We start from the raw sequence: 13,502 nt of genomic DNA, 5'->3' as shown, positions 1-13,502 counted from the left end.
TTTTCAACTCCTAAATCTAGAAAAAATTTAGAGACAAGGAAAAATTAATAAACAAATTTTTACACCCAGTTGCTTATTAACGTATATAATCGTTATAAACTTGATGGGGATTCGTCCCAATTTTTAAATTTCAATTATTTCATTATTCCATTCATTTAAAATGTGCAAAAAATTTTATTAAAATAGCAACTTCTGAATAACATTTTTTATAATGTTGTTGGACACATGTTAGATTAAGCCTAATTTTTACAATGATTCTGGCTGTAGTCGTAAACCCATGAAATTGGGTCGGCTGTTCAACGATGGTTATAAAATAATAGAAAATAAAAAAATAAAATAAATGATTCTGGCTGTATTAGACAAATTTGAATTCATGAAGATTGTGCTGCACATTGACTTTGTAAATTCTGCTATGGAATTATATTGTCCAAGTATTCAACTAATGATCTGTTTTTAAAGTGAAGTAAGAGAAATCTGAAATTATTAATTGTAAAGAAATACATTTTGTCAATCATCAGCATGAAAAGCTAAGTGTAGGACATATATTAACACAGGGGAATTGTATGAGAACACTTGTTACAAATTAAACTTTATTAAAACAAATAAAAATGAGTTCAAAAATTAACATTAAGAAGTGATTTACCTTATCAGGACTGTAGTGTTGGTGAAATTTGGGAAAATGGAAGTTTTGTTACATTTATTTTTATAAGAGCTTTGTTTTCTTTTGCAGTTGTTATATAAATCATAGCTTTTTAATATAAATAACCATTTATCTCATCGATCAGTTTTACTATTAGACTGCCTTGGAAGTGTTGCAATATAATTGACATCAGAGTGTATATATATATTTTTTGCCACATAAATATTTTGTTAATGGACTAAGATTTTAAATAATGCATTTTTTTTTACCAATATGAGTAAATATCTTTTTACATGAAATTTCATTTATGTTTTTAATTATAAAGAATGAAATGTTACTCCACTTAATATTTAAGAAAAAATTATTTTCATGGCAAACTTATAAAAATTCTTATACTTAATGTTTAGTTTTACAATAATTTAAAATCTATCATCAACAGTAAACATTTTATTAACAGTTTTTTTTTTTTTGTTAATCTTTAGATGAAAGAATTATTATCTTAAATCCTTTTAATAAAACAACTTGAAAGGCTTAAACCTTTAAAATTTTTGTGTAATTAAATAGTTTTAGTTTTTTTTTTTTTAGTTGCCTCACAAAAATTTTTTTAAATTTCCCTTATCAATTAGCAAATTGAAAATTAATATTAACCAAGTGAACTCGCAAATGTCCTTGGTGCTCATAATTCGATTATATATTGTATTCTTGGTAAAATAAATTTAGCCTATAATATTTCCAAATGATGGATTTTCTAATGGTTCCTCCAGAACTACAGACAGAAGTAGCTGAAAGTTGCGATTCTCTAAGCTCATCTGAGTGTAGCAGTTTGGGTCCTGACCTTGACAACCTATTAAGAGCTGATTTCCCTCTTCTTATTGATGGTAAAATAAAAACATAAATGTGTATGAAAAGAAATATCTTTTGGGTACATTTGTTTCTTTTTGTGCTTATTTTTTTCCTGTGGTGGTGGTACCCTTGGTGGTGGATCCATTCATTTTTAACTATCATTTCTTTTTAGTTTCTCTTCTTGGGAATGTATTGCTTTGCTGTAGTTTTTGTTTATATTTTAATTTTCTCTGTGTGTCTTAACATGCCTGTTTCTGTGTTTTCAATTATTCTTTGTTAATACAATAAATAAAATATATGTTTATTTTTGAAAAATAGTGTATTGGTTTACATGATAATATTGTCGATTTTTATTGATTTAAATTTTTTTTTATTATTTAAACTATTCTATCAAGCGTGGATGCTGGGGTTTTTCTTTAAAAATTGAACAAAATATTGACACATTTACCTTTATAAAAAAGCTGTAAAAAAGTTTACTTTTATAAAAAAATTATGATCATGTTTATTGGAATAAACTCAGAATATTTCCAGAAAAAGGGCACAGTTTTTTATCTTTGATATGAGAGATAGTATCAGAAAAATTCCATAATTTTAATATTATTCATAAGTACAAAGTTGATACTAAATTGTTTTCATGGAGGTTCTTTATCCTCATAACCATTTGGAAAAAAAGATGAAAAGTATTATGTAAAAATTAAATGCATTGTAATATTTTTTTTTTCTAAATACTAGCAGGATTTAAGTTTAGAATTTCTTCTATTATTTAAAGCGCTTTTTTTCAACTCACATTTATTATTTTTATTTATTGTTAATGGCGCTTCAATTTTCAGTATCAGTGTTGCGAGTCATTTTAATTGGTAGCTGATTAAGTACAAATACAAGGTAATTAGATTAATCTCATTTCATTTATAGTCTTTGTCACAAATAATTAGAGAGTGTAAATAAAGAAATTTCCTTTCATATTATAGCGGAATTTAGGCGAAAGCTGCCTTATTTAGAAAAAATACTAAATCAGTCAAGATTAGTATAATAAGTGATAGAAGTTTTTATAAATTTTAGATGAAGTAAAGGTGTGAATTAAGGATTCCCTAATTCAAATACAGAATCCTTAATTCACACCTTTACATTAATTGTCTTATTTAAACTTACATTAATAATTATAAAACTAAATGTTTTGTTTTTGCATGTTTTTAACTGTATACTAATAAAACTAATATGAAGCTTGCTCTCAATGTTATGTAGTGTAATAAATTAAAGTTTTCATGTTCCTCTTACTATAACTTGCATCAAATGACACATTTAGTTTACTCAAAATCATTACATTTATTTTTTACGCACTGAAAAGCATATTGATTCGATTATATATTTTACTTTAAATTTTTAATATTTGTTTTTACTCTTGGGTTAAAAGAAAGAACTACATTATTTATTAAAACTGCTGAAATGAACCTTATTTATTTTATACCTTTTGATAATCTAAAAGGAATGTTTAGCATAATTACATTAAGTCTCAAATTGATATAGACAATTTTTTATACATAAGAAATATTAAAATAAATATTTTATTGAAAAAAATTATCCTGTATAAAAATTAATTTTTAATTATTGAGGTTCTGTAATTTCTTTTTCCTGTTTTTTCTTTCTTAGAAATTATTTTAAAGTGATGATTTGTACTCATGTTTGACATTTTGTGCCTTTCTTTTATCCCAGATTCTACTCATGCTCTTTTCCTTCGTGCGACCTACCTCATCTGCCACAGATTGATATCTTCTTGGAAGACTGATCTCAATGTTTCTCTTGCTGCTCTTGAAGTTTTATCTGGATTGGCTAGAATTCACCTCCCTCAAGCAGGTATATTTTGTGCTATAAACACATTGTATATATTATTTGTTGTGCTAAAGGTCTTTAGTACATTTTTTTCTTACTCTTAATGGTTTCAAAGGTTTGACAAGGGGCTGTAGAGGATGCACTTGCAAGAAAGTAAAGCATTTATGCAACAGTCGTATGTAGGCTAAAAGGATGATGGAGTTAAGGCATCATAATTCCATAACCAATAGCATGATGGTGGCAATGTGGTCAGCATTGCTCATCAATCATCCTGAAAGGCTGGTACCAATCAATTTGAAGTTGGGTGGACACTGAAGATCGAATCTGTCACAATGACTGATCAGTACCTTTCCCCACTTAGCCATTGGGGCTCTTAAATGCGATGTAACGTATCATAAGCTATATCAAGAACTATTCAGTTTTTTTTTATTATAAAAAACTTTTATTAACAAACAACACAAACAGTAACAAATATGAATTACCCGTAACGGGATAGTGAAAAGATCATAAAACAGCAAGAAAAACCCGTAACGGGATATACGGAAACTCAAATTCCACAATAAAACTAATCTTAAAAATAATCAACAACTTTCTTTTGGTGTTCTAATTTTATCGTCTGTTTTTTTTTTTTTTTTTAATTTATCTCTTTATGTGTTTATTTATTTAATTTATGCTTTTGCAAACCAATTATCTTTTTAATATTTTTAGACTTTACAGCGCTTACATCTCCTAGAAATATAAAATGTGTAATTAAGTTTTAAAGGATTGTTAGAAAAAATTGCCAGTATTAAACCACTTCAGACCATGACATTTATGATAAAATATAATTATTGAACATTAGTTTTCAATGTATCTATTTTATTGAAATGTATTAGCACAAATGTCTAAATATTTCAACTTTTAAACAGTTTATATCATTCAGTGGAGGTTTTTTTCGGCTTCATTTTAATTATTAAATATATTATTAATTACATTAATTTTTATTTATTCAATATATTATTAATTATATTGATTTACATTATTAATTAAAGTTGATTTTAATTTTAAAAATTTTCATTCAAGTCAGAAAATTTTTCACTATTATATTTAACATGCACTTTGAAAACGTACATATAGAATGACTTTTTTTTACATAATTCTTGATACAGTGTCTTTTTTGTAGGAAAAATTGTCAGAGGATTAAAAACAAATCTATACAAACAGCATTAAAATGCACTCTTGTTTTCTTGAAATTTTTTTTTTTTGAAAATCTTTACAGTAAGACAAAGTCAATTTATTCTTCAGGAGATCAATTAACTAAATGTCACAAGAAATTATTTGGAAAAATTTAAAAAGAAGAGCAGAAAGTGCTTGAAAAGCATGGCTTGCTGTGTTCTGCTTAGAATATCGTAAAATATATTTCCACCAAATTTCAAAATTAATTAAAAAGTTTGACAACAGAGACCACTGTTCACCATAAAACAATTTTTAGTTTTATATCAAACTATTCCAACGGAAATATTTGCATAGAGATTCCTGTTAATTTTATGCTCTGAACGCTCTACATTGTTACTGTAAATGGTGGTTCTAGAATTGAAGTTCTGTTGTACTTGCTGCTAGTTTTAAATTGTTTTTATTCCCATTGTCCCTTCCCTAATCTAGTAATAACCTGTACATATTTTTTATTTTTATTAATAAAATTATAAATAATAGAATATAATAAGTTTTATAAAACTATCATTTATGGTGAAAAGTAAATACTAATTATTTGTTTGTTATTTATGCAACCGTACATAGTGAAAATTGCTACGGGTAAGTACATGAAAAAATAAAATATCAACAATATTTTAACTAGTAGTTTCTTGTGATTTAGATGAATAGAATACTTATTTTTTTATTTTAACTAATCTAACTTTCTCAAATAATTTTTCTATATTTTTCTTAGATTCTCTGGAGGGAAAACGAGCAGTGAAATGGATTTGTGATTACATTGTATTCCAGTGTTCCAGGCCACCCCCTGCTCATTCCAAGGATTTACATTCCACAATTGTTGCTGCTTATCACTGTGTCACAACATGGCTTGTTGAGCACCCTAATTTATTAAATGATAAGGAAACAGTTCACACTGTTCTGGAGGTTGTAGAACTTGGAATATCAGGATCAAAGTCACAGGTAGAAAAAATTAATTAATTGTAAATTGTAGGTTAGCATACTATTAATTAAAAATTAATTAGTTGTATGCTAAATTTTTATGTGTTCGTTAGAAAGATTTTAAATCTTAAATATGTCTGAAACATTTTTTAATTAAAGACTGTATGTTATGTTGAAAATTTGTTAGTCCTACTCATAGATATGTATTTCATTACTACAACTATTGTATAAAACAAGTTAACGGAAGTTAATTCGAGCACACTGAACAGGCTAAACTGTAAACACTTGAGATAATTTCAACAGTCTTATTTTATGCTGCTGTATTTCAATATATGATATAATCAAGAATTGAAAAACAGTATGAAAGCTAAGAAAAAATCTTTCGATTGATATTTATCATTTACTTGAGCTATAACATTTATTCAAAAATAAAGTGTAGCCTTTTAGAAAGAGAACAGAAAAACACACAAACAGGGTTCCGTAATGACTGTAATCCATTGTTGGGATGTTATGAATTGATATTATATTTGATTTGTGAATTTTTTTTTAATCCTATTGTTTCTTATATTACAAAAAGAAAGATAATAAAAGCCTTTGTATGTGCAAGATTACATTACACGACTCATATTGCTGATCAAAATCCAAAATTAAATATATAAAGTTTTATTAATATTGTATTTTTGTCAAAATAAAGTTCTGAAATAAGGTTTCTTAAATAATTGTTTCTTTAAAAAAAATTTGAAATATTGTGTGTGTTAAAGGGTAATGTTGCCATAATATTTTTTCTTTATTTTCTTGCTCATTGACTTTATTGTAATCTTCATAAATCCTTTTCATTTAATCTCGTTTTAATCATTGTTGAAATTAAAAAAATAGTTACCAACTGTCCTATTCAATCCTAAAATCGGGTTGTGTGAACAAGGTCAGATATTGGTAATAATTTTTCCTTAACTTTTCTAACTAATAATGGTTAACTTTATTTTAATAATGGTTTTTACATCGTATTTAATTTTTAAAATTAAATACTCGTTTTTTAAACTTTTTACAGTTCCTTTCATTGTTTAAGTTTCAATTAAAATCAAAAGATTGGACAATTTACTGTTTTACTACATTAATTTTAGATGTTAAATCAAACAATTCAGTGGTGATAAATAAAATAAAGAAAAATGCTATTACCCTTTTTTTGTGAAAAAAAAAGCCTTTTTTAGTAAGCAAGTTTTTCTTTGATGGGGTGAATTGTGTTGAAATTAAATCATCTTCAACAATGGATTTATACAGCTTTTCTATAGAGTTTTTCAAAGGTATTTACTGCTGCTGTTTTCAGACTTCATTTTAATTGCTTCATACGATTTTATTTTTGAGATGCGTGTTTTTAACTCACTTTGGTTCTAATTGAAGATATGTTCAAAAGTAAAAGCTGATATGTTGTTTTTTTATTCAGATCTAAATGCACTTGGTCATACTAATTTACAGGAATCTTAAATAGCTTACATTTCTATCAAAGAATCAGTGGATATATTGTGATTAGAAATTCTATACCACCTTCAGGGTTCTTCTTTGTGTCTTACTAATTTAATGCTTGTTAATTATTTATTTTTTAGTGCAACTTACTATTTTTTTTTAGTGCAACTCACCATTTTTACTTTTACCTAATGGTTAAGTGAGACAAAAGAAATTCTATAGGTTTTACGGATTTTTAGAAGCATTGCTAACTCACATGTTTGTTGGCGCCACTTTTGACCAAATGCCATCATTTTTTGATCATCAATTATTTACTGTAATACACAAATGACATATTTTTGTCATGTTTGCAAATTTGTTTTAAGTTCGTTGAATATGTTAATTAACAAAATTTCAAGTTTAATTAAAATATTGTTTCTTTTGAAAGTATTATATTAGATTTTGAATTTATTTTATGTATTGTGGTGATGTTCAGTTCATCACCACACACATTAAGATAAGAATAAAAATGAATAACAATTAAAAATAATATACTCTTAAGTAAGAGAACAGGATCATTAGAATGATCACTAATTGCAAGGTGTTAAAACTATTTATTTAATATAGATCATTTAAGACATTTAGAGTTACAAATTTTGTTCCAGGAAGGCATTCACTCCAATTAATAATAGGTACATAAAAATTTAACATGAAATTATACATTATGAAGCTGCACTGCTAATTAATAAATAAATAAAAAAATAATTATGGGGTGATAGAAAATTTTATAATATAACTTAGCTGTTGAGGATCCTCATATTTTTGTATCTTAACCTCAGCTCTCCAAAAACCATGTGTGTCATTGCCTTTTCTCTCACCTCCTCTAACCCAGCCCCCAAAGCATACTCAACTCTTATTGGCTGTTACCACCATCACAAAATAAGTAGGGCTATACTTGCTATTTCTTTTTTACATTTATTTTTGGCTAAATTATTTAAGGGCAGAAAAGGGCAGGTGAAAACTTATGAAAGAGAAACTAAAACTTTAAAGTAATTATAGCAGTGCAGCAAAGATAAAAGTAACAAAACATCATAAAAGCAATACCACATAAATATAAAAGTAACAAAACATCATAAAAGCAATACCACATAAATATAAAAGTAACAAAACATCATAAAAGCAATACCACAGTATTTTTGGAGTGTTTTTTTTATTCATACATGTCCTAAGAATCTTAATTGTTCTGATGCATTTTTTAAAAAAATATTTTCTAGTTTCTAATCAAATTGTCTTTCCATATTTTAATTTATTTAGCCAAAAAGAAGTGATCCTCCTAAACTCAAAGGTGACAAAGAACTGAAACCAGCATCGATGCGTGTAAAAGATGCTGCTGAAGCTGTATTGGCACACATGCTTGATTATGTTGTGAGTAAATTTAGTCTGATTTTTTTTAAATTTATGATACACTTCTCAATTTAGTTTATGAACCACTCTCAGTTGCACCAAAGCCCACATTTTTGCACAATTGCTAAAATTCATTCGATTTATGTACCAAAATTGATATTTTAATTTTAGCTGCATAATAACCACTCAAAAAGTTTTTTTTTTTTTTTTTTTCTTTTTTTTTTTTTTTTTTTTGCAAAAGTTATAAATTGTATGACTAATTGTTTAAATTTGTATCATTGATTGGCTATGTGTGCTCACTGTAAAGAAGCTTGATTTAGAATAACAATTCCATATGTAAGACATCACTGTTGTTTATGTATTTGCTACTGTTGTTTTTTAGTTATTTTTCCTTAAAATTATTTAAAATGTGTTTACATTGTTGTCTTTTAACTATATTCCATTCAAAAATGAATTAGTATGTTGAAATATTAACAAAATACTTTACTTTGTATTTGAATCAAAATTTTTATACATACAATTTTTATACATTTTATACATAAAAAAAATTTCTCTCTTCAATATCTTAGTACTACATATGAGCTTTTCAAGCCCAAATAAATTTCTGCTGAAATTTATTCTCGACTTGGATGAGTTGATTTCTTGCTTGGATGAGTTGATTCAGAACTTGTGTTCTTTATGAGATAAATAGAAACTAAAAACGTTCTGTAATTATCAGAGTAATTAAGAGTTAATTAGCCTAATTGGCAGTAATGCTAAATAATAACACATTTTTGCCAAGATATAAGTGTCAAATTTGAACCATGTCTTCCTTATCAGGTATGACGAAAGACTAAATTAGTTTCTTTTCAATATTGTTTAGTTATCAGGATAGTTCGAAAGTACTTACACTAACTGGAACAAAATAAAAGTCTGCCAGAAAGATAGAATTCCCAAATTTTGTCCACGTGTTCCTAACATATAATGGGGATTCTTTCATATATAGAATTCTATTGCTATGTGTTATCCCTGGAATCCATAAGGAGAATAGTTCTCAAAACAGGAACATAGAAATGTAAGTTACACAAAAATTGCAACTTTCTTCATAACAGAAATCAAAAGATAAATATCTTAAATTCATTATTAGGTAACAATCGCCTAATTTTATGGTAAAAATTATTAATTTTAACATCACAATAAAATTTTGGATATAAAGGAGGCTCTGTCATATTCAGTAAGGAGACTACTGTATTTAATTAGTGAATTTATAGACAAATTATGTACTTGTGCAATTATTACTTCCAATAATATTTCCAGAAAATATTTTTCATCGAATTTGAATTTGGGGAATCATTGCTTATAGTGGATTTATTGTTGTGTCTGCTGTTGGTTTACTATTGTCGGTTTGACTGTTGTACTGTTTCACTACTTTATTTCTGCTAACCAGCAATGATTTCCAACTTTATTAATAATTATTTTATATTTCATTTTTATCCCAGGGATATTTTCCACCTCCCTGTGGATCGCAGAATTTATCATCTCTGTTAGATGAGAAATCTTTGTTGCAACAGTGCAAAAACTTGAATGATGACCAACTGACCAAAGAAGAAGTTGTTAAACACTTCCGATACTTTGCTGTGGACAGTTCAATTATTCTAGCTCTTTTGGAACAGCACCTGGGAAATGAACAAGGTAAATATTTTGCATTTTCCTAAATGTATTACCATTTGAGAGATTTATTTCATTAAGAATTCATCATCCTGGATTGCCTTTTTATTTTATTTTCCAACTGATTAAACAAAAGTGATCTTAATTTATTTAGATTAAACAATTAAATTCTGTGCAGTAAAAGCATACTATAATGTTTTCTTGAGGCTGAGTGTTTAATATCTTTAACAACATTTGGTGCGATTTTATTACTAAATTTACGATTTTATTACTACGATTTTATTACTTGTTGTTGGAGCTCGGCAAAAATTATTAGGCAGGCAGGAAATTCGATTCCAGTTAACTTTTAAGCATTTTTATGCTGTATAAATATTTTATTATTTGAGTTTAGTGGATTTTGTTTCATGTCAATATGGTGAAAAACGTATGTAAAATATACACATATATAACATACCCTTCAGGATGCAAAAATTTTAAAATTATCTTTTGTGTAATAATTAAAAAAAAACAAAAAAAAGTAATTGTGTTTAATTAATTGATTTAAGCAAGAATTATTTTGTTATTTTTATGAGTTTACTTTCTTTTCAACTACAAACTTCTTAAAACTCACTTTCTGCTATTATTTAAAGTTTGCATTTCAGGAGAATGTAGTTAAGTTCCATACCAAGTCCCTTATCAATTAAATTTAGCTAGATTAGTGCCTTACAAAGCGGAATTTGAAATACTCAAATTAATGTAAGAAATAATGAATTAGCCTAACCTAAAAATAAATGAATTAACTTAGAATTAGCTTAGCCTAAAAATAATTTACTATAGTTATGATTATCCGAATTATCTGGTTTCTGCTACTGCAATATTTTTTTAAATTATAAAAGAGCATTTTTTCTAAGAAACTTCTGTAAAGGGGGAAGCAGAGTGGGCCACCCTTCTAAAACACTTAGGGAGAACACTGACCCAGACAACTTAGCAAGAATTAAATGCGAGAATTGAAATTTGGAATGTATGCAATCTTTTCAATTGTAGTGCTTTATTCTTTAAAAAAAAATATGGGCATCATTAAATGGAGACACCTAGTTTCTGATGGAGCAAACTTAAGACAAATTATTAGAACAACTCTGACTAGTACTAGACTATCATGTTGAGAAAGAAAAAAAAGAAGATGGAACTGGTTGTGAAGGTTCTTAATCTTACCTCAATGCCGTATGACCATTTGAATTTTTTTCAACCTTAAATTATAGAGATAGTCATAATATGGAAAACATAGCCATAATTTAAGGAAGCAGTAAAAATTTTGATTTTATATTGTTACTTTTTTTTATACTTCTAAGTCTAATTGGGTGAATGATCATTGAGTTCTGAAGTTATTGGAAATGTTATTTTTTTTCATATTTTGCATTAAAATAATTATTTTTCCATGTTTTCTTAAATATCTTAAGCGTTTTAAATGCTTGTTAAATAGAAATGGTTCATTGATTGATTAATATTAATTGGTAATTATTAATTCTACTTACAATGTTAGTTTCTAATTATTTTTTATTTTGTAGATCCACAGCCAACGTTAACAGCTTTAATAAGAGGTCCCTTTGGTCGTTATGCATGGTGTGTGCAGTTGCGTCATTTACCATATAGCAAGGTGAGTTAGAAATTACTTGTGTCTTCATTTTGCTTTTAAATTTCAATTATGTGCAATTTTATGTATTTTTTCTCTTATGTAGTCTGGCAACAAACCTTATTCTATAAACCCAGGCAGACCTTTGCCATTAAATGATGTTGGGACAGTGTACAATATTAAACAACGATATTTTCCAGAATCAGTGGACAAAATAACAACTTGTCAAGCGTGAGTGCAATCTATATGCTCTAAACTTTTAGTGCTTGTAATTATTGCAAATTGTTTTGAATTTGTTGCGAAAGTGGATAAATCAATGATTTTAATTAATTTGGTATGATTTATAAATTGTTCATGCAGAATTGTCAAAAGATGAAATAAAATTATGACTCTAAAAATTTTAATTTTAGGTTGCTCTAAAGTCAATAAAAATTATTATATCCTTACTATTTTTTTTTATTTTCAATCAAATTTTTTTCAGTGCTTTCTAAAAATGTTAGATTTTGTAAGCCATTATCTTCATAAACTACGAAATTTTTGTCACAATAAAAAAAAGTACTTTATGTGTAAAATACATCACTTATCTAAGAAAAATAAAAAAAAATTTATAGATCGTCTTGTTATACTTGTTTAAATTATCAATCAATTAATTAATATGAAATGTTATTATTAACACTTCTTCACAAATTACATTCTAATATAATCAATAAACTGTTTATTTTACATCTGAAATTAATTGTATGATTTAGACAATAATTTCAAATATGTAACAAAAAAATATTAAACTCGAATTTTAATAGTTTCAATTTGATTTAATTCATCAATCCAAATAAAATAAAATCTGCTTTTATTATAAAAAATTTTAGCTTTCTTTTTAATTTGTAAAAACAAATACTATATCTTATTATTCTACGTCTTATGTATTAGAGGGAGTCATGAATTTCTTAAGATACTTTCTATAGCTCACTATCCTGCTTTTTTAAAGAATAAATCTATATTAAATAATATATTATTTTTTTTACCAAAAATAATTATATTTTTTTTTAATCAAAAATTCATTTTAAATAATTTTTAATGTATTGAAACGATTTAAAATAATTCTATCCTTTTTCAAAACTTTATTTTGATAGGTTTTTTTTCGAAAATTCTATTTAAATAATCATATTATTACATAAAATAAATTGTAAAATTAAGTTAGCTTTCTTTAGAGAAGTTGTGGTGCAATTCTTTTTAAATGCTTTAACTATGCTCATTATTTTAGACTAAGGCTCAATATCTAACATTATTTAAGGCTCATAATCTAAATTTTTTTTTAAATTTTAAAGGACAGCAATCTTAACACCTACACTAAAGTAATTAATTGAATTGGGATTAATTGTTTCCATTTATCAATAAATGAAGGGTGACAAAAAATAGAAAAAGATAAGATTTTGTTAAAAACAGAAAAAAGGCGTGAATTTTCTGATACAATTGTTGTGATTATATCTGCTATTTTTAGAAGAACAAAGTTTATGGCATTTTTAAGCTTGCCCTCCCCCCCCCAAAAAAAAATTTAAATTTAGACAAATATGCAAGTGAATAATTAAAAGTATGATTGAAACCAATTTTTAGGATAATTATTGCCTGTTACATCATTTTTCCTAAACTCCACTAATAGTCATCAAACATTTGTTTTGATTAAAAAAAGTATTTTTAACTAAACTATTTTGCTAAATTGTTTTAACTCATAAATTTTTTGCTTTTTTATTAAATACAATTATTGTTTTCTCTTTGGAAATAAAAATAGGGATCATAGCATACCATCGCTTGATAACGTTTCTCAGGATGAAGTTAATGAGTATCAGAAAGTTTTGCAGCTTATTGACAACCAAATTAATTTTGAGACTTCTGTTAAGAAACAGGTTGAATTGGAAGACAAGGATTATCCAAATCCCGAAACTGAATGCAAGATACCAAGGTAAG

At 26.4% G+C, this 13,502-nt stretch overlaps 1 protein-coding gene across 4 annotated transcripts in view; it reads left to right on the top strand.

The window, feature by feature from the left end:
- The window catches only part of LOC107457370 (ral GTPase-activating protein subunit beta), a 44,540-nt gene that overhangs the window by 20,110 nt on the left and 10,928 nt on the right, over positions 1 to 13,502 (top strand). For 3 of the 4 annotated variants that reach the window (XM_071178388.2, XM_043045246.3, XM_071178387.2), the window contains exons 14-21: positions 1,405 to 1,518; positions 3,194 to 3,334; positions 5,235 to 5,461; positions 8,195 to 8,305; positions 9,763 to 9,955; positions 11,476 to 11,564; positions 11,647 to 11,771; positions 13,327 to 13,497. In XM_071178388.2, the coding sequence (XP_071034489.1) occupies positions 1,405 to 1,518; positions 3,194 to 3,334; positions 5,235 to 5,461; positions 8,195 to 8,305; positions 9,763 to 9,955; positions 11,476 to 11,564; positions 11,647 to 11,771; positions 13,327 to 13,497 (1,171 nt within the window). The remainder of the gene's footprint in view (positions 1 to 1,404; positions 1,519 to 3,193; positions 3,335 to 5,234; positions 5,462 to 8,194; positions 8,306 to 9,762; positions 9,956 to 11,475; positions 11,565 to 11,646; positions 11,772 to 13,326; positions 13,498 to 13,502) is intronic. The other variant, XM_043045284.3, reaches the window with a different exon arrangement.

Source organism: Parasteatoda tepidariorum, chromosome 6 (assembly GCF_982258835.1).
Source record: "Parasteatoda tepidariorum strain Cologne lab strain chromosome 6, Ptep-v5.0, whole genome shotgun sequence".
NCBI classification, from domain to species: Eukaryota; Metazoa; Arthropoda; class Arachnida; order Araneae; family Theridiidae; genus Parasteatoda; species Parasteatoda tepidariorum.
This window is presented reverse-complemented; position numbering and strand designations above follow the sequence as displayed.